Source organism: Oncorhynchus gorbuscha, linkage group LG17, assembly GCF_021184085.1.
Source record: "Oncorhynchus gorbuscha isolate QuinsamMale2020 ecotype Even-year linkage group LG17, OgorEven_v1.0, whole genome shotgun sequence".
Classification (NCBI taxonomy): domain Eukaryota; kingdom Metazoa; phylum Chordata; class Actinopteri; order Salmoniformes; family Salmonidae; genus Oncorhynchus; species Oncorhynchus gorbuscha.
This window is the reverse complement of record NC_060189.1, coordinates 19,309,301-19,331,537: the sequence shown is the minus strand read 5'-3', so window position 1 is coordinate 19,331,537 and position 22,237 is coordinate 19,309,301. Positions and strand designations below refer to the sequence as shown.

Sequence of the window (22,237 nt, the reverse complement as noted above, 5' to 3'; positions counted from 1 at the left end):
TCGCTTGTGGAATTCTGTTTTTTGTTCTTGTTTATTTATTTTTGAGTATATTTTGAGGCTTTTTATGCTATACCTACCACCTTGTGGATTTACCTTTTTTGTCTTGGAGGATTACCTTTGTTCTTGTGGAATTCCTCATGAGGTTGTGGAGTTATATGTTTTCCTGAAGGACTTCACTTTTTTACTTCATTAATACACTGTCTCAAGTACTGCTGTGTCTGCCTCATCTTCTGGGTTCTGCCGACTATTCGTGGCTCAGTTGGTTAAGTGACTGTTTCTCACTCCGGAGACCCGGGTTCATAACCGGGTCCTGACACAGTTCTCTCTGTTGGAAATGACACTGGGACATTTGTACACGCAATATGGTAATGTACATTACTGCTACCTTTCTGGAAGGATGTTTTGAAATGTCTGGAGGAATGGTTGGGCTTAACAATTCCAGTTTCACCGAGAATATCTCTTGGGCGATAGGTAACTCTGTTCTAATGTAACAAAGTAGGAATTTGCACTGATGACTGTTGGTATGGTTACAGCAGCTAGAGTAATCCTTAGAATTTAGAAGGGTCATTCCACTCCTACTCTGAAACAGTGAATATAGTCAATGTTTGAGGTACAGTTGAAGTCGGAAGTTTACATACACCTTTGCCAAATACATTTAAACTCCGTTTTTCACAATTCCTGACATTTAATCCTAGTAAAAAATCCCAGTCTTAGGTCAGTTAGGATCACCATTTTATTTTAAGAATGTGAAATGTCAGAATAATAGTAGAGAGAATGCTTTCTTTCAGCTTTTCTTTCTTTCATCACATTCCCAGTGGGTCAGAAGTTTACATACACTCAATTAGTATTTGGTAGCATTTCCTTTAAATTGTTTAACTTGGGTCAAACGTTGTGGGTAGCCTTCCACAAGCTTCCCTGAATAAGTTGGGTGAATTTTGGCCCATTCCTCCTGACAAAGCTGGGGTAACTGAGTCAGGTTTGTTGGCCTCCTTGCTCACACACGCTTTTTCAGTTCTGCCCACAATTCTTCTATACGATTGATGTCAGGGCTTTGTAATGGCCACTCCAATACTTTGACTTTGTTGTCCTTAAGCCATTTTGCTACAACTTTGGAAGTATGCTTGGGGTCATTGTCCATTTAAAAGATGCATTTTTGACCAAGCTTTAACTTCCTGACTGATGCCTTGAGATGCTGCTTCAATATATCCACGTAATTTTCCTCCCTCATGATGTCATCTATTTTGTGAAGCGCACCAGTCCCTCCTGCAGAAAAGTACCCCCACAACATGATGCTGCTACCCCTATGCTTCACAGTTGGGATGGTGTTCTTCGGCTTGCAAGCCTCCCGCTTTTTCCTCCAAACATAACAATGGTCATTATGGCCAAACAGTTCTATTTCATCAGACCAGATGACATTTCTCCAAAAAGTACAATCTTTGTCCCCATGTGCAGTTGCAAACCATAGTCTGGCTTTTTTATGTAGGTTTTGGAGCAGTGTCTTCTTCCTTGCTGAGCGGCCTTTCAGGTTATGTCGATATAGAACTCGTTTTACTGTGGATATTAGATACTTTTGTACCGGTTTTCTCCAGCATCTTCACAAGTTCCTTTGCTGTTGTTCTGGGATTGATTTGCACTTTTCCCACCAAGGTACGTTCATCTCTAGGAGACAACGAGTCTCCTTCCTGAGCAGTATGACAGCTGCGTGGTCCCATGGTGTTTATACTTGCGTACTATTGCTTGTACAGATGAACGTGGTACCTTCAGGCGTTTGTAAATTGCTCCCAAGGATGAACAAGACTTGTGGAGGTCCACAATTTTTTTCCTGAGGTCTTGGCTGAGGTCTTTTCCCATGATGCAAAGCAAAGAGGCACTGAGTTTGAAGGTAGGCCTTGAAATACATCCACAGGTACACCTCCAACTGACTCAAATGATGTCAATTAGCCTATCAGATGATTCTAAAGCCATGACATCATTTTCTGGAATTTTCCAAGCTGTTTAAAGGCAGTCAACTTGTATGTTAACTTCTGACCCACTGGAATTGTGATACAGTGAATTAATCTGTAAACAATTGTTGGAAGAATTACTTGTGTCATGCACAAAGTAGATGTCCTAACCAACTTGCCAAAACTATAAATATGTTACCAAGAAATTTGTAGTGGTTGACAAACAAGTTTTAATGACTCCAACATAAGTGTATGTAAACTTCCGACTTCAACTGTAGCATCTTATGAACAAATGCTTGATAGGATTACTCATAGAAACAAGTTGTCTGGATTTCATGCACAATGTTGTTTTTCTTCTTCTGTTTGTAAAAAATAAATACACCTTTAATATAAAAAAAAAACATTTGATTAAACTGAGAAATTAGATTAGATTTGAAGGTTGGAGAAATCTAGTTTTATGACACACACAAACTGATAATCAATAGGTATGTAAAGGAGTAGAGTTTTATTAAATGTGTATGTACTAAAATATACAAAACACTGACACCTGCCAATCCAGCGGCAACACAGACAAGAACAGGAAAATACAAATAGATCCACCTTCATTCTCCCAGAATAACGACCAGTAGAGCCTGAACCAGGATCTATCCTCCTGGACACAGGCGTTGAAATGTAGTTAATGGTCGTCAAATCAAAATGTAATTACGGGTGAAACATACTTTGGTAACCTTGGGGGAGACATAAAGCAGTCAAAAGCAGTACAGGAATGTTCATTGAAAAAGCAACAGTGCACTGCACTGACATTCCACAATTAGGGCTGTATTCACTGTGATATTCAAGATCAACTCTATGAAAGTAGAGGATGTTGAGAAACACAATAGATGCTCACAATAGGCTATTCTTTCCAAACACTCACCAATGAGTAAAATGTGTTTCTCGTCTCTCCGTTTGCTTCACAAATTCAAATGAACGGATAGAACAATGTTGTATACCTTGCACCCATGCATGGTATTGGCATGATGGAGCCCTTGTAATGAAGGCTTGGCCCCTCATGATAAACCCCGTAGTAAGCCCATTTCTCAGTCCCTCCTATTCAGCTGGCATAGCCTGATACAAGGACCTGGAGTGGCCTTGGTTCAACCAAGTCTCTTTCACATACAGTAGACAGCTACTGTAATACCTTGAAGGTGTGGTAGTCCCATCACCAGTCTTGCTTTCAACCCTGCATGGAATGTACGTAGTAAATCCATTTCGTCAATGAAGTAGAGTGAGCCACAATGATAAGACTGTCATTATAAAAAACGATGAGTTATTTGGTCATGGGCTGTGAAAAAACAGGAAAATGGACCATCAATAATACCAACGAGTTGGAGTCTTTTGTCCCTCAGATTTTAAATTGACTTGCTTATTTGATAGGTGCTCTACTAACAGCTTTGTATTGCAGCCCTTTTCACAAACTTCATACTACTCACCTACTGTAGGAATTACTGTATCAAGCTCTTACCACAAACGTCAAGTTGAGACGCAGTCAACCATTTCTGTCCTTTGGTAGTTTTCTCCAGGGAACCTGATGTAGCAGCGCTAACCTTTCAACTTCAAATTGTTAGGGTGGATGGTAGTATAGTGCAAAAAATGTACCCCCATTAGTCAAATATAACATACATGAGAGTTCCAGTTTCATACCGTCAAAGGACTTTAAAAACAATATTGGTATAAGCACAAAGTTATGTTTGCAAATACCTAAACATTCCAATCTTTCTGTGGATACAAATCCCTTGTAAAAAGTGCCCTTTAAGCTCACTCTGTAAGCCCTTCACAGGTAGAATAGCATACCTTTACTTTCACTCCCTATGTTGAGGAAATTGTATTTCTTAATTGTCATTTGCCTTGCAATAATGATGCATTTCCTTAAAGGAGCAATGAAATTAAGCTTCATCATAGAATGTTTCTACAACATAAAAAATAAAAAAATGTCATGTTAAAAAGTCCTTCACCCAACGTTTTTGGTTACACTGCCGTGTCATAGAGTCAGACGCCTCCACAGTGCCACCTGTCTGTTCCCTGTGGCAGTGTCTAACCATAGAGTCTTAGGTCAGAATGTCTCCCTGTCACACAGCCCCTGCACATGGGTGTCTGATCCTTTCCCAACCATTTTTAAAGGGAATGCTTCCAAAGGTCCATAACCTGTAGAGGTTCCTATGGTTTTCCTCTTGACGACACCTGTATCCTGTAACATGTCCTACAGGCCACTAGGGGTCCTCCTCCATATCGTCCAGGTTGGGTGCCATGATGAAGTGTTTAGGGTGGACCAGGCTGTGCTCGTCTGCATGCTCCTCCCAACGCCCATCATCACTCTCGTGAGTGATGTAACGCTCGCCACGCCGTGTTTCAAACTCCCGGAGGTCCAGCCATGTCTGGTAGTCCTGAGAGAGAGAGAGGAACAGGAGTTCTAGCAGGGATCCAATACAATGTCTGCCCTTTTCTAAGTCACATTATGAAACGTGTGGAAATGTTTTGTTAGATGTGCCTATGCACTGCTTACAGTATAATTAGGCTAATATTTATTACCTGTAGCCAAGGATGGCTGAGAGACTTGTCCACGCTGTACCGCTTTCTCATCTTCACTTGTAGGAGGTTATTAATGAGATCAGTAGCTGTGAGAGGAATAGAGATGTAATGTTAGTCTCCAATTGAGGTAGACATGCAACATCAGTGCTGTCTCTCTACCCACACGTCTGGATCTACCAGCGTGGGTTTCAGACCCTGTGGCTCTTTGACCTGTGTGGTTTACATGATTCACTGACAAATCTCCCTGCAGCCCAATCTAAATATCCCCCACATAGGCCTACACTACTGTATATTAGAAATCATAGTTCAACTTGGTGGTGGGGGGGCAGAACAGAGTTTGCAAAACCCTTGTCCTACAGCAGGAAATGTGAATTATTATGTGGATTATAATTAATGGACATTTTTATAGTGGTTGATTAAAAAAATTGTAAGGGAAAATCAAGTCAGAAATGTCAAAGTGGAAAATACAAACTCTAGAAGCCTTTTTAAACCTCAAATACACTACTAGTTTTACATTTCATGCATTGCAGGAAAGTTCTCCTGCATCAGGGCGATCAAATTACATCTGTAGTTACATTACACACTTTACAGAGATGTGTGTTGTCACTTAGGTCCTTCTGTAGCTCAGTTGGTAGAGCATGGCGCTTGTAACGCCAGGGTAGTGGGTTCAATCCCCGGGACCACCCATACGTAGAATGTATGCACACATGACTGTAAGTCGCTTTGGATAAAAGCGTCTGCTAAATGGCATATATTATTATATTATATTATTTAAATATGATTAAACAGCCTGCCTTCCTTCCTACCTTCTGCAGAGATCTCCTTCCATGGCTGGGGTGGGTACATGAAGGCAGCGTTCTGGATCTGATCGTTAATGTCCTCGTCCTCGTTGAAGGGGAAGGTGCCACTGAGGCTGACGTAAATGATGACCCCCACTGACCACATGTCCAAGGAGCGGTTGTAGCCCTTACTACGCAGCACCTCTGGGGCCAGGTAGGCTGGGGTACCCACCACCGAACGCCTGAACGACTTCTCACCAATGATACGGGCAAAGCCAAAGTCACACAGTTTAACCTGCCAGGACAAAAACAAACACACACATGAGAAATGCTACATTGTCTCATCCACACATTTTATACACATACAATAAATATTTTACTAGAAAGATTACTGGTTGTTACCTGAGGGAAGGGTTCTGCTGAGGCCAGCAGCACATTCTCAGGCTTCAGGTCACAGTGGACGATATTCTTGAAATGCAGATGTCTCAAAGCCACCAGGATCTGTTACAGAACATAGCCCAAAGCCCATGGGGTTAGCTATATCAAACCACATCATACCACACAATGACCCATTCATACAACCTTATGGACTCACTCATAAAATAGAATGTGTAAATAATGGGATTTGCATTAGTATTTTAGTAGTTAACTAAGCTATTTCTAGGTTGGTCACTTTCTTAGGTTCCATATGGAGACATGATCTCATCTCTGCTGTAGTGTAAGTATAAACTGTAGTTGCTAACGCTGCAAGCATGTTTAGCTGAGGTCCTCTAAACACTCCACACTGCTGCCCGACTCCTGACTTTGACAAAGTCCTGATAAACCACATCAGAGCCATGCCTAATGGACCAGCTCGTGTTTGGCCCCGGGGCCCCTCTCTTCTAATTAGCCCACAGACCAGAGCAGAGCAGCGCACCACTATGCCACCGCAGGCTGTAATCCACCGGGAGGGACACGGCGATGATGCCATCCAGACCAGCGCTCCCCATAAACAATCCCCCCTATTTCCACACACCGCAAGAATAAATAGGCCCGGGTTGAGTCTACTACAGATTATATAGAGAAAGGGAGAGGGAGGAAAAGAGGGAGAAAGAAAGTGAGAAAGGACAGAGAGATAGAGGGGGAGTTAGAGATGAGATAAGAGAAAAGTAGAGCAAGCAAGAATGGGAGAAAGAGACAGACCTGAGTGACCAGGAACTTGGTGATGCGTTCTGGGAGCTTGCTCTTCTCACTGGACAGGATCATCTCCAACATGTCTCCATGGAGCTTCTCCATGACAACAAACACCCTCTCTGGTGTCTCGAACATACACTCCAGGTTGACGATGCCAGGATGGTGAAGGTTCTAAACGAGGGAGTAAACCTCAGAGTCAACATTCTATCCTGTGCCATATTTCAGTGTCACCGTTCGAAACAAGAGTGACTACTGTATTAAAAACAAAAAACAGTGTTAAGTGAGAAGTAGGGATTCGTCTGAAGCCAAAAAAGCAAGCAAATACACATGAGCACCACAATACCTTCTTCACCCATGCTCTACCAAGGTTTTCCAGCACACAGCTTTGACCTACTACAGTAGTTACGTTGGTCTATTGTACTTCAAACTATGTGTATGAAGGTCGCTTAGGATTCAAACCTTCTCAAACAGCCTAATTCATACTCTTAGAGGAGGTGCTCCCACAATAATGTGATTTGTACCACATACAATTTAAAGTATTGGATTCTTCACACACCATACTAATCCCAGTCCGCTACCTTTTCAATCGTTTTGAAATGGTATGAAAGCATACTTTGGGCAAGTTGTTATGCTTGTAGTAATGTGATGCCTGCCTGTATTTCCTTAAACCTTTATTTTATCACAACAGTTGTTGTGTTTGAGCACAGTCACTTATATATAGGAGGTCTATAGAGCCTGTCTGCATTCCTGATTTCTGGAACCATTAGCTTACCGGTGTAATATTTACATAAGCTCAGAAACACTTGTTCTGCAAACATGGTTCAGTTTTATCAATTGCCGTGCTGATCAATGAGCAGGTTATTACCTCTGTCAAATGACTATGTACCTTAAAGTTGTATGTATTTGTATTTATTTTTTGCAATAAAGATGGTGATGCTACAATAATACACATTTACAATAGGCCAATTTCTAAATATACATACAGCCCAATGAGATACAGTGCATTCGGAAAGTATTCAGACCCCTTGACTTTTTCTACATTTTGTTACATTACAGCCTTATTCTAAAGTTGATAAAATAATATTCCTTCATCAATCTATACACTATACCCAATAATAACAAAGCAGAAACTGCAAATGTATTATAAAAAAAATGAAATACAGAAACATTTACATAAGTATTCAGACCATTTACTCCGTACTGTCTCGTTCTGTGAGCTTGTCCCGTTCTTGCTCCTAGACATTTCCATGTCACAATAACAGTACTTATAGTTGACCGGGGCAGCTTTAGCAGGGAAGAAATTAGATTAACTGACTTATTGGAAAGGTAGCATGCTATCACTGAGCTCCACAGTAAGGCCATTCCAAAGCCAATGTTTGTCTATGGAGATTGCATGTCTGTGTGCTTGATTTTATACAACTGTCAGCAACAGGTGTGGCTGAAATAGCAGAATCCACTCATTTGAAGGGGTGTCCACATACAGTACCAGTCAAAAGTTAGACACACCAACTCATTACAGTGTTTTTCTTAATTTTTACTATTTTCCACATTGTAGAATAATAGTGTAGACATCAAAATTATGGAATCATGTAGAAACCAAAAAAGTGTTAAACAAATCAAAGTATATTTTATATTTGATGTTCTTCAAAGTAGCCACCCTTTCACTTGATGACAGCTTTGCACACTCTTGGCATTCTCTCAACCAATTTCATGATAGTCATCCGGAATGCATTTCAATTAACTGCCTTGTTAAAAGTCCATTTGTGGAATTTCTTTCCTTAATGCGTTTGAGCCAATCAGTTGTGTGGTGACAAGGTAGGGTGGTATACAGACCAAAGACCAAAGTCCACATTATGGCAAGAACAGCTCAAATAAGCAAAGAGAAACAACAGTCCATTACTTTAAGACATGAAGGTCAGTCAATATCGAACATTTCAAGTTTCTTCAAGTTCAATCGCAAAAAACGCCAAGCGCCATGATGAAACTGGCTCTCATGAGGACCACCACAGGAAAGGAAGACCCAGAGTTACCTCTGCTGCAGAGGATAAGTTAGAGTTAACTGCACCTCAGATTGCAGCCCAAATAAATGCTTCACGGAGTTCAAGTAACTGACATCTCAACATCAACTGTTCAAAGGAGACTGCGTGAATCAGGCCTTCGTGGTCAAATTGCTGCAAAGAAACCACTTCTAAAGGACACCAATAAGAAGAAGACACTTGCTTGGGCAAAGAAAGACAAGCAATGGACATTAGACTGGTGGAAATCTGTCCTTTTGAGATTTTTGGTTCCAACCGCAGTGTCTTCGTGAGAAGCAGAGTAGGTGAACGGATGATCTCCACATGTGTGGTTCCCACCGTGAAGCATGGAGGTGAGGGGATGCTGGTGACACTGTCTGTGATTTATTTAGAACTCTAGGCACACTTAACCAGCATGACTACCACAGCATTCTGCAGCGATACGCTATCCCATCTGGTTTGCGCTCAGTGGGACTATCATTTCTTTTTCAACAGGACAATGACCTAAAACACACCTCCAGATTGTGTAAGGGCTATTTGACCAAGGAGAATGATGGAGTGCTGCATCAGATGACCTGGCTTCCACAATCACCCGACCTCAACCCAATTGAGACGGTTTGGGATGAGTTGGACCGCAGAGTGAAGGAAAAGCATCCAACAAGTGCTCAGCATTTGTGAGAACTCCTTCGAGACTGTTGGAAAAGCATTCCAGGTGAAGCTGGTTGAGAGAATGCCAAGAATTTGCAAAGCTACAAATCAAGGAAAAGCGTGGCTACTTCTGGCCCAAGAGTTCAATCTTTGTTTCATCAGACCAGAGAATCTTGTTTCTTATGGTCTGAGTCTTTAGGTGCCTTTTGGAAAACTCCAAGTGGACTGTTGTGTGCTTCCGTCTGGCCACTCTACCATAAAGGCCTAATTGGTGGAGTGCTGCAGATATGGTTGTCCTTCTGGAAGGTTCTCCCATCTCCACAGAGGAACTCTAGAGCTCACCTCCCTGACCAAGGCCCTTCTTCCCCGATTACTCAGTTTGGTCAGGCGACCAGCTCTAGGAAGTCTTTGTGGTTCCAAACTTCTTATATTTAAGAATGATGGAAGCTACTGTGTTCTTGGGGACCACCAATGCTGCAAAAATGTGTTGGTACCCTTCCCCAGATCTGTGTCAACACAATCCTGTATCGGAGCTCTACGGACAATTCCTTTGACCTCACAGCTTAGTTTTTGCACTGACATGCACTGTCAACTGTGGGACCTTTATAGACAGGTGTGAGCCTTTCCAAATCATGTCTACTCAATTGAATTTACCACAGGTGGTCTCCAAAAAAGTTGTATAAACATCTCAAGGATGATCAATGAAAACAGGATGCACCTAAGCTGAATTTCGAGCCTCATAGCAAAATGTATGTATATTTATGTAAATAAGGTATGTGTTTTTTATATTTTTTATAAATTTGCTAAAAACAATTAAAACCTGTTTTTGATTTGTCATTATGGGGTATTGTGTGTAGATTTGTGAGGAAACTGTTTTATTTAATCCCTTTTAGAATAAGGCTGTAACGTAACAAAATTTGGAAAAAGTAAAGTGGTCTGAATACTTTCCGAAGGCACTGTATATAAGGAAATCAGTCAATTGAAATAAATGAATTAGAACCTTATCTATGGATTTCAAATGACTGGGCAAGGACGCAGCCATGGGTGGGCCAATCAGATTGAAGTTTTCCCCACAAAATGGCTTGATTACAGACAGAAATACTCCTCAGCACCACCTCAGACAATCCCACAGGTAAAGAAGCAGGATGTGGAGGTCCTGGGCTGGTGTGGTTACACGTGGTCTGCAGCTGTGAGGCCGGTTGGAAGTGCTGCCATACTCTCTAAAACGACATTGGAATCAACTTATGAGAGAGAAATTATGAAATTATCTGGTAACAGCTCTGGTGGGCATTCCTGCAGTCAGCATGCCAATTGTATGCTCCCTCAAAACTTGAGCACATGGGGACAAAGATCTTACTTTTTAGAGAAATGTCCTCTGGTCTGATGAAACAAAAATAGAACTGTTTGGCCATAATGACCATCGTTATGTTTGGAGGAAAAAGAGGGAGGCTTGCAAGCCTTAGAACACTGTCCCAACTGTGAAGCACTGGGGTGGCAGCATCATGTTGTGGGGTGCTTTGCTACAGGAGGAACTGGTGCACTTCACAAAATAGATGGCATCAAAATTATGTGGATATATTGAAGCAACATCTCAAGACATCAGTCAGGAAGTTAAAACTTGGTCGTAAATGCGTCTTCCAAATGGACAATGACCCAACCATACTTCCAAAGTTGTGGCAAAATGGCTTAAGGACAACAAAGTCAAGGTATTGGAGTAGCCATCAAAAAGCCCTGACCTCAATCCTATTGAACATTTGTGAGCAGAACTGAGCTTCCCACAACTTATTGTGGGAAGGTTGTGGAAGGCTACCTGAAAACTTTGACCTAGGTTAAATAATTTAAAGTCAATGCTACCAAATACTAATAGAGTGTATGTGAACTTCTGACACACTGGGAATGTGATGAAAGAAATAAAAGCTGAAAGAAATCATTCTCTCTAGTATTATTCTGACATTTCACATTCTTAAAATAAAAGTGGTGATCCTAACTGACATTGGACGGGGAATTTTTACTTGGATTAAATGTCAGGAATTGTGAAAAACTGAGTTTAAATGTATTTGGCTAAGGTGTATGTAAACTTCCAACTTCAACTGTATATATCATTTTAATAGGGCTCAGTTTCCCAAAAGCATCTTAAGGCTAACTTCATCGTTAGAACCTTCGTAGACACATCGTTAAATCACCGAGCTGTTTCCCGAAACCACCATTACTACAGTTGCACTTGAAAACACTCGTTATTTACCGACTGCCTCAGACCACTTATAGAACAGCTAACCGGGTCTTTACATGCTTTGTTGCTGGTCCTCTTCACTTTATAAACAGAAGATCTCCGCTAAACATAGATTCAAGTTGTCTCTCTGTGACTGCCAATAACATATGTGAGAACTCCTTCAAGACTGTTGGAAGAGCATTCCTCATGAAGCTGGTTGAGAGAATGCCAAGAGTGTGCAAAGCTGTCATCAAGGCAAAGGATGGCTACTTTGAAGAATCCACGTGTTATTTTGTGAAGAATGATTCCATGTGTGTTATTTCATAGTTTTGATGTCTTCACTATTATTCTACAATGTAGAAAATAGTACAAATAAAAACACCTGAATGAGTAGGTGTGTCAACTTTTGAATGGTACTGTACATCTTTTAAAGTTCCTAAAAATACATATATTCACCGTTCATTTAGAACCTAAAATTACCATAACTTCAATGTCTGGAAAATACATATTTTAAACGTAAATTTGCTTACTTTGTTAAAATTTTTGGTAACATACTGAAAAGTAACTTGACACTGTTGATCAGTCAGCGCAAATTTTGATTATGGCATGAAGAAAATTTGATTGATGACAAAGGAGGCAGTGTACTGAATTAATGCATCATAAGGTAAGAGCTTGAGTTTGTTCTGGATGCTCAAACAGCGACGTCTCGGTCTCGTGTGTTGATCTAGCTAATTGTGTTCACTTACTACAATGCACAGCCGATGCGCTACTTGCATGTGCATTGGCCGGGTTTAGATTCAGCAGCTAGAAAGACAATTTGTGTTGTGCGAGGCTTGGTTGGGGAAATGTAGCTTAGCTAGCAGTTGTTTGTGCTGAAACTGACATCTGGCTGCACATAATGCTAGCTAGCCGTTTGACAGTAACATGCCTGAGTAGCGTGGCAGTTTCCCAGTTAGCAGCGTTTCCCAAAGTTCAAAAAGTTTGATGTTGACAAACTTTACCCAGCCAGCCAGCCAGCTTTGCTTTATGGAAGAATGTAGCTAGCTATGATATATTATCAACATTGCGTTATGGTCTACGATCTATAAAGCTATGTTACAGTCTCGTTGGCGTGTACCTGTAGCTACTGGCTAGCTAACAGGCTATAGCAGCGGGGACGTTTGCTAGCTTACTTATTTGTGGTCTGGTTTAGTTTAAATATACCTAGCTAGCTAGCTTCCTTTGCTTGTAGCTTGCTTCTCATCTGACTGGTGTTCGCTAGCTAGCTGCTGCTGTTGCGCAGCAACCGAATTGCTGGTCCCGGTTTTAGAAATCTGAGATTCTGAAAATATATTAGCAGTGTCAGAAATACTACAGAAAGGTAGCACATCTTTGGTTCAATATTGGCGTGTGTGAGCGATAAATTATAAATGTAATTAAAACTTTTGCCATACAAACGCATTCAGTCCGAAAGGTGTCAAGTCTAATGTTCTCTTTATGGACGCTGTAATCAGACGCCTAGATATTGAGCTAGGCTTGGGCAAGACATTTTTATTTTGCTAACGACTGTGTTAAAAATCCGGTATGTGGTTCTCGGTAGCTTCAATCAATCCCTACTACATTCGGGCTATAATACATCTGACTGTTACAACATGTTGTATGTGTTACCTGGAGAATGGCCACTTCATTCCTCAGTTGGCTCTCCTGCTTGGTAGGGAACCTCATTTTGTCAATCACCTTGATGGCAACATCTCTTCCAGTCTTTCTGTGTTTCCCTGCCAACAGAAATAAATAAGTATGTAACAGTGTACATACACTATATATATATATTTTTTTTTAAGTATTTGGACACCCGTTGTTGACAGGTGTAAAAATAATCAAGCACACAGCCATGTAAAAATCTCCTTAGACAAACACGGGCAATAAAATGGCATTACTGAACAGCTCAGTGACTTTAAACGTGGCACCATCATAGGATGCCACCTGTTCAACAAGTCAGTTCGTCAAATTTCTGCCCTGCGAGAGCTGCCTCTGTCAACTGTAAGTGCTGTTATTATGAAGTGGAAAGATCTAGGAGCAACAACGGCTCATCAACAAAGTGGTAGGCTACACAAGCTCACAGAACGGGACCGCCGAGTGGTGATGCACGTAAAAATCGTCTGTCTTCAGTTGCAACACTCATTACTGAGTTCCAAACTGCCTCTGGAAGCAACGTCAGCACAATAACTGTTTGTCAGGAGCTTCATGAAATGGGTTTCCATGGCTGAGCGCAAGCCTAAGATTACCATGTGCAATGCTAAGTGTCAGCTGGAGTGGTGTAAAGCTCACCGCCATTGGACTCTGGAGCAGTGGAAACACGCTCTCTGGAGTGATGAATCACAGTTCACCATCTGGCAGTCCAACGGACGAATCTGGGTTTGGCGGATGCCAGGAGAACGCTACCTGCCCGAATGCATAGTGCAAACTGTAAAGTTTGATAGAAATGGTAGATAATGGTCTAGGGCTGTTTTTCATGATTCGGGTTAGCCTACTTAGTTCCAGTGAAGGGAAATCTTAACGCTACAGCATACAATGACATTGTAGACTTTTCTATGCTTCCAACTTTGTGGCAAATGTTTTTGGAAGTTCCTTTCTTGTTTCAGCATGACAATGCCTCCGTGAACAAATCGAGGTCCATACAGAAATAGTTGGTTGAGATCGGTGTGGAAGAACTTGACTGGCCCGCACAGAGCCCTGACCTCAACCCCATCGAACACCTTTGCGATGAATTGGAACGCAGACTATCAACCAGGCCTAATCGCCCAACATCAGTGCCTGACCTCAATGCTCTTGTGGCTGAAATGCATGTCCCAAATGCAATGTTCCAACATTTAATGGATAGCCTTCCCAGAACAGTGGAGGCTGTTATAGCAGCAAAAGGGGACTAACTCCATATTAATGGCCATGATTTTGGAATGAGATGTTCGACGAGCAGGTGTCCATATACCTTTGGTCATGTAGTGTATATATAGTATCATAAAGATAAATATGTTTGGGTTGAGAGAATACAATTAATCAAAACATGGATATCCAGGCACATACCTCCATACACAATCCCAAACTGACCAGATCCTAGAACCTCGTCAGAGAAGATCTGGTACACAGAGCTGATATCCTACAGAGTGGAAAGCGCTTTAGTATTACTAAAGTTTATTACATCTATTAGTAAAGGGTAATGGTAGTGCTAATACATAGCTATATGTTTACACTGCTATATCAGATGCCAAATGGGTCACTTTCACTCAATGCAGAAGATTAGCCCACACGAATATCACCATTTCCCATAACAAGGGTATCTGTGACTTCCTTAATGTCTTTTTAAATATATATATTTTTTTCATACAGTTTACATGCAATGTTTAATGATCAATGAAGAATGCAGAAGTAAAAGAGGAAAATGTATGACTGCACACACGCACATACAGAGAAATTGTGCAAGATTGTCCGTAAAAGTTACCATACTCACCACATTCTCCTTTATCTGGCAGTTCGACACAGATATGCTGACAGACAACTCCTGTTCTGGTGGAGGAAACAAAAGTTTTCACTATAAACAGTACAAATGCAGAAAGTACTCAATGTATCCCTAACTTATCAAAAACAGAGATACATTTCTCACGTTTTCACGTCCTTAAAGCCTATCACAGCTGCTTGGAATACACACAGCAGATACAATAATGACCCTTTCAAGTTGATTAGGAAAGATATGTGTTATTGAACGGCATAACTATGTGTTGCATTTCATAGTAAGTGTTATGGGAGCCTCCCTGAGGCCAATATTCAGTCATGGGGTTTCAAAGTCATGTTTTACCACACAGTGGAGCAGCGGTCTAAGGCACTGCATCTCAGTGCTTGAGGCGTCACTACAGACACCCTGGTTTGAATCAAGGCTGTATCACAACCGGCTGTGATTGGGAGTACCATAGGGCGATGCACAGCGTCATTGCAAATAAGAATTTGTTCTTAACGGACTTGCCTAGTTACATAAAGGTTAAATAAAATGAATGAAAAATAATCTTATGATCAACAACGTGTGTCCTCCTGTACTTGTCATTGAGTAAGAAGCATAGTATAGCACTATTGAGCACGAGGCTGAGTCTCTGCAGCTTGTTATTTCAGGGTGGTTGGATAGCGATGGGTAATAAAATGGTGGGCCTCATCTGTTTGGCATTATCATCCTCCTATCTGATTTACACCACAATTCATGGCCAGCTAAATGACCTCCAGGGGTTATTTAGACCTCATCTCCACTTTAAAACGTTAAAACCTGCCCTGGTGATTGTGGGCACTGAACCACAAGTGTGTTTATTTAATAACCTAAAGGTTAAAAAAATACCACTAATCTGATTCGGGCCATCTTCATTATTAGATTAAGGTGCATTACTGTATTGGATGTGATGGAAGAGGAAGGTGCATTTTAACACACACATATAATCCCCTGAATCTATGTCAGGTTTCAGGTGTTGCGCCATGTGCCCACAGGTGAGCAACAGGTTGAATGTGCCACCTTGACTCTATAGCCCCTAAGATCATCATATGTAGATGCACTATTGTAAAGTGACTGTTCTACTGGATGTCATAAGGTGAATGCACCAATTTGTAAGTCGCTCTGGATAAGAGCGTCTGCTAAATGACTTAAATGTAAAATCATAATTATTCTAATCAAATTCATTAACATCCATCATTATAGGAGGGAAGAGGTGATTGGCTTCTCAATTCAAGGCTCTGTTGCGTCTGTAAGTAGTCATTTCTGGTGATGTTCCCTTGTGGCTCAGTTGGTGGAGAATGGCGCTTGTAATGCCAGGGTTGTGGGTTCAAATCCCACAGGGGACCAGCTACAAAAAAAAATGATCACTACTGTAAATCTCTCTGGATAAGAGTGTCTGCTAAATGACTAAAATGTCAAATGCCATTGTAGTTCTCAAAACAAGACTGACTGCTTACTCACTTCAGAACGTCACCTCACCTTACTTGACCGTTAACTCAGGATTAAAGCATTTAATGGGGACTCTTTTGACCCACTGCACACATATAAAAATCAAACCACCAAACGACCACAATATAGGATTAGCCATTTTATGTGCATAAATAGTACTATTTCCATCGCTCACATAACCAAATTTCATACCACATTTCCAGTGCTCGTGCCATTATCTACAATATGTCAAATATATGCCAATGCTACTTCCAATAGAAATAACTAATGTATACACACATGATCAGTAGCCTAAAGCGATGTCTCCATGTTAACAGTAGAGAATGGTACTGTACTCACTGTGGTCCTTGCTCTGCCCGGTTGCGGTGGCCACACTGGGCTGGGGCGTGGCAGGCATCAGGGCCTGCCGGATGGCCTTCTCCCAGCCCTGGGCCACCTCCATGCCCACGCCTGAAGCTGCCAAAGCGGGGCTGTTGTAGTGGACCCCGTGGTTCTCCCCTACATAGTAGACCATGGTGGAGGTGATGATTTCAAAGCAGTGTGGGTTGCTGCTCTGGGCTAGGCTGCTCAAGTCACTTGATTGTTCCACCTGCAGGATCTCTGAGAGAGGGATCTCCTGTGGGCCATGAGGGAAGGAGGGAGAGAGACACCAGGGTCATAACAGACACAAACAAAGAGAGCCATGCCATCACCGCTAGTGATTGGGGAGAGAGAGACACAGAAGACAAATACAACCATTATTGACATAGAAAATACCACAGCCTAGTGAACAGTCAAACTGAGAAAGACAAGTCACTGAATCAATCACTAGCAAGACAGAAAGTCAGATCAGATGTAAAGCACACACCAAATCCTTTGCAGAGTTCAGAGGTAACCGCTGAAAAATGTTCTAATGCTTAGCACGCGTACCAGAAAGAGTAACCCAAAGTTAGACCAAGTCCCTTCCAACAGTGTAGTGTATCCACAGCCCCTGCCTAGTGCACAGCCTCTGTCTGACAGACCCTTACAGAAGTGGCACGAGGGGCAGTTTGAGCACACTTTAAAAGTCCTCTTTCCCTCCAGCCTCACTGTCAAATGCAAATCAAAGAAGAAGGAAGTCCCTAGCCAATAGGAGCCCCTGCAGTGCCTCGCCCCCATTGTCCCACCCCCCGTCTCCTCTGGGTCCCCTGAGGGCGGCTCACCACAGAGTATCAGATGAAGTGGTTAGTAGGGCCGGCCCACGTGAACCAGACCTGGGCCCATTGAAGAGAAGAGGCCCCATGATTACAAGGCAGGACACGAGAGCCCCATCTGAGCACGAGCCGTGCTGCCAGCCATTGAGACGCAAGACACAGTGACTACTGTTCCACAGACTATCAGACAACAAAAACCCGGTGCGGGGGGGTTGGGGAGAGGGATGGGGCGGGGGAGCTAGAGACTGAGTGAAGCCCCCTTACCCCCATAAAAGGGTTTTGGAAACCACAAGTACAGGGGTCTCATCTTCAAAAGAGAAGCCTATATGACTTCCAAATGTTGAAAATGGCAGTCATCTGATGCATCGACACACAACCACCACCGCTAATCAGATGAATGGAGGTAGAGAGAGGAGAGGACAGCCACACGACAGGAGAACAAGAGAGAAGGAGAGAGAGACAGTGGGGGAAAACACCCGAGACTCAGAGGCTACGGTATATAACCTAATGTGACCACTGGCTCAATCTATGGAGCACACACTAGCAACAAATAAAACAGAACGACCCATATGCTGAGATTTGAGAGAATGAGAAAGAACCCATTGGCGAAAAGCTAGTCTTCAATTAGTCTCCTGAGTGCTATGCTAAGTGGCAAGTTGATAATAAACGACCATATAAAGCTGCCTCTAAACACACCCTGAATGTCTCAAACCCAGCTGTATAAAAGACTGGGGTTTCCTCTCCACTGTTTCACTGCTGGGAAGATGGAGGGTGTGTCAGTCACAGCCGTAACACTCGGAGAGTGGAGCTTTAAAACAGAATAATATTAGACGACAGCCTGGCAATTAGGTGTCTACCTACACTTACACACACTTTCTCTCTCTCACACACACACACACACACACACACACACACACACACACACACACACACACACACACACACACACACACACACACACACACACACACACACACACACACACACACACACACACACACACACACACACACACACACACACTGAATGTGCAACATCTCACAAAACAAAAGTCGTTAGAAACCATAGCACCATAAACACCCTCCCACTGCGTCACATCTCTCACCACAATCAGGGGAGGCTTCAGAGTAACACACCCACACCGAACGAGGCTGGGACAGGCTCACAGAAGCAAGACTGTACGGAACATGTGGAAGCCTTTACACAGAGGGAACAAGGACTGCCTTGCTGCCAAGTGTCTAATTACACAGCTACGCCACTGGTGTCACCATGGAACTGTCACACAGTCTCTGAAGCTGGAGTTATAGCATTTGGAAATCAATGTCAAAATGCATTAATCAAATGTATTCAAACTTGACAACAAAAGTTTATGGTGAAGGTTTGGTAAGACATTTGAAAGAGCATATCTGTTATGAGTGATGCAACTTGTTATAATGTATTGTATATACAGTGGGGCAAAAATGTATTTTGTCAGCCACTAATTGTGCAAGTTCTCCCACTTAAAAAGACGAGGCCTGTAATTCTCATCATAGGTACACTTCAACTATGACAGACAAAATGAGAAGAAAAAAAATCCAGAAAATCACATTGTAGGATTTTATATGAATTTATTTGCAAATTATGGTGGAAAATAAGTATTTGGTCAATAACAAAAGTTTATCTCAATACTTTGTTATATACCCTTTGTTGGCAATGACAGAAGTTAAACGTTTTCTGTAAGTTTTCACAAGGTTTCGATACACTGTTGCTGGTATTTTGGCCCATTCCTCCATGCAGATCTCTTCTAGAGCAGTGATGTTTTGGGGCTGTTGCTGGGCAACACAGACTTTCAACTCCCTCCAAAGATTTTCTATGGGGTTGAGATCTGGAGACTGGCTAGGCCACTCCAGCACCTTGAAATGCTTCTTACGAAGCCACTCCTTCGTTGCCCGGGCGATGTGTTTGGGATCATTGTCATGCTGAAAGACCCAGCCACGTTTCATCTTCAATGCCCTTGCTGATGAAAGGAGGTTTTCACTCAAAATCTCACGATACATGGCCCCATTCATTCTTTCCTTTACACGGATCAGTCATCCTGGTCCCTTTGCAGAGAAACAGCCCCAAAGCATGATGTTTCCACCCCCATGCTTCACAGTAGGTATGGTGTTCTTTGGATGCAACTCAGCATTCTTTGACCTCCAAACATGACGAGTTGAGTTTTTACCAAAGAGTTATATTTTGATTTCATCTGACCATATGACATTCTCCCAATCTTCTTCTGGATCATCCAAATGCTCTCTAGCAAACTTCAGACGGGCCTTGACATGTACTGGCTTAAGCAGGGGGACACGTCTGGCAGTGCAGGATTTGAGTCCCTGGCGGCGTAGTGTGTTACTGATGGTAGGCTTTGTTACTTTGGTCCCAGCTCTCTGCAGGTCATTCACTAGGTCCCCCCGTGTGGTTCTGTGATTTTTGCTCACCGTTCTTGTGATCATTTTGACCCCACGGGTGAGATCTTGCGTGGAGCCCCAGATCGAGGGAGATTATCAGTGGTCTTGTATGTCTTCCATTTCCTAATAATTGCTCCCACAGTTGATTTCTTCAAACCAAGCTGCTTACCTATTGCAGATTCAGTCTTCCCATCCTGGTGTAGGTCTACAATTTTGTTTCTGGTAGCCTTTGACAGCTCTTTGGTCTTGGCCATAGTGGAGTTTGTAGTGTGACTGTTTGAGGTTGGGGATAGGTGTCTTTTATACTGATAACAAGTTCAAACAGGTGCCATTAATACAGGTAATGAGTGGAGGACAGAGGAGCCTCTTAAAGAAGAAGTTACAGGTCTGTGAGAGGCAGAAATCTTGCTTGTTTGTAGGTGACCAAATACTTATTTTCCACCATAATTTGCAAATCAATTTATTTAAAATCCTACAATGTGATTTTCTGGATTTTTTTTCTAATTTTGTCTGTCATAGTTGAAGTGTACCTATGATGAAAATTACAGGCCTCTCTCATCTTTTTAAGTGGGAGAACTTGCACAATTGGTGGCTGACTAAATACTTTTTTGCCCCACTGTATGTGTTGGACGTCCCTTTCAGGCAGATTTCCCCAGCAAAAACCCATAACATTTTCAGATACAAATACTGCTGATGACAACGTGGCCCTAGAAAAAAACGTTCACTCTGCAACTGTGGAGAAATGTCAGTGTACTGCCTGTGAAACCACAGGAGGCAGGCTGGGGGATTTTCTCTGTGTATTAATGGCCCACTGTAGTTTACAGTTGCGACACAGCAGCCCCCAGTCTTAGTCACACCATTACATTGGGCAGGCCCTTTTAACTCACTATACACCCAAGACAATAAAACACACATATATATATATATAAATAAATGTGTTTTATTGTCAGCGTTTGGTTGAAACCATTTGGTTTTAGACAGTGTAAAGATTGAGAATTACTGATCTGTTTACGTTGTTCTGTGACATTAATGTAAATGCAGACTCTGGTGCCCATTTCATTCTGCCATGCCTCTGCCTCTGTCAGGTAATAGATGATATGTGGTGTTGCTCTCTCACCTTGTAGAACTTTGCTCCAGTGTCGTTCTGAAACAGGCTGAGGCTCTTGGTGTCCAGTCTCCAGTAGTGTCTCTTCCTCAGGTTGTCTCTGCTGGTGTAGTGGACCATCCAGCCCTCCCTCACCATGGTGGAGCTCCTCCTCTTGGTCTGTTTGATGGACTGGACCACCCGCATCAGAGGGATGTTGCTGCTGGTGGATGGGCTGGGGACACACACACAGCACTTTTTATCAAAACATTTGTCACAAAGTGCTTAGCAGAAACCTGGGCCTGAGCGTGAGAAGAGCAAGCAGAAGCAACAATGGGAAAGAAGAAGGTCCATTGACGCAGACCTGTTTGATAACTACATGGTCTATGTTTACACAACTATTGCATAAGCTAAACTCCAAGTTAGCTCAAATATGTCCCAGTAATGTAAGGTGTCTTGCTATATAATACCTGATGGTCTTGATGGGCTCCTCGTCCTTCTCGCGGTCCAGAAAAGGAGAGTCCATATAGAACATCTTGTCGTCTGGGGTTGAAGGTTCGTCAGAGTCATCCAGTAGTCCTCTAGTGCTCTCCACATCACTACTGTCCACCTCCATGGTACTGTCAGAGTCAGGCCCTGGGCTGGCAGGCTCTGTGGACACACATGATCACACAAATATGAGTATGTCCCTCAGTTACATCTTACCATGATAAATGGACATGGAATGTGAAAATAGGACAGCAGAAATTACCTCCATTGAAGGAAACCTCACCCAAGCAGTCTCTTGGTACCTTTGATGCACACCGCTTATGGCAATTGAATTTACAATCTGAAAAGAAAGTACAGAAAACATGGATTTAATAACACAACATGGTACTCTAGAGGGAGAAAGGTAAAGAGGTCTAGGCCGATATGGACATAGAGACATACAGACAAACCGAGACGAAGGGAGGTGGCACCTCACCTCTGCACTGCATGCCCTGGCGGAAGAGGCCCTTGAGCAGGCGTTTGCAGTACTGGCAGATGGTTGGCCGTGTGTAGGTGTGGATGGCGAAGGTGTGAGGCACCTTGACTCGCCCCAGCACCATCTTCTCCATCCAGATGGGCCGGCCACTCCACGACAGGATCCTCTTCCCTGCCTCCTGGTGGCAGCGCTGTTGCAGGGAGAGATGGGAAGGGTTTACAAGGGTTTAATTTAATTGGCCTAATTTAATGTTCATGGACCATTCATAAGCGTTGGTCACCAAGGAGAATATTCTATCT

At 42.5% G+C, this 22,237-nt stretch overlaps 1 protein-coding gene across 4 annotated transcripts in view; it reads right to left on the bottom strand.

Moving 5' to 3' along the window:
• Nucleotides 1-2,427: 2,427 nt before the first annotated feature.
• Nucleotides 2,428-22,237, bottom strand: part of LOC124001463 (serine/threonine-protein kinase D3-like) — a 77,944-nt gene continuing 58,134 nt past the window's right edge. For all 4 annotated transcript variants that reach the window (XM_046308219.1, XM_046308221.1, XM_046308220.1 and 1 more), the window contains exons 6-18: nucleotides 21,939-22,128; nucleotides 21,726-21,803; nucleotides 21,445-21,625; nucleotides 21,008-21,209; nucleotides 16,629-16,905; nucleotides 14,820-14,875; nucleotides 14,396-14,468; nucleotides 12,983-13,089; nucleotides 6,473-6,634; nucleotides 5,693-5,791; nucleotides 5,318-5,585; nucleotides 4,512-4,597; nucleotides 2,428-4,366 (exon numbers count right to left, since the gene is read on the bottom strand). In XM_046308219.1, the coding sequence (XP_046164175.1) occupies nucleotides 4,193-4,366; nucleotides 4,512-4,597; nucleotides 5,318-5,585; nucleotides 5,693-5,791; nucleotides 6,473-6,634; nucleotides 12,983-13,089; nucleotides 14,396-14,468; nucleotides 14,820-14,875; nucleotides 16,629-16,905; nucleotides 21,008-21,209; nucleotides 21,445-21,625; nucleotides 21,726-21,803; nucleotides 21,939-22,128 (1,953 nt within the window). In that variant the 3' untranslated portion in view covers nucleotides 2,428-4,192. The remainder of the gene's footprint in view (nucleotides 4,367-4,511; nucleotides 4,598-5,317; nucleotides 5,586-5,692; nucleotides 5,792-6,472; nucleotides 6,635-12,982; nucleotides 13,090-14,395; nucleotides 14,469-14,819; nucleotides 14,876-16,628; nucleotides 16,906-21,007; nucleotides 21,210-21,444; nucleotides 21,626-21,725; nucleotides 21,804-21,938; nucleotides 22,129-22,237) is intronic.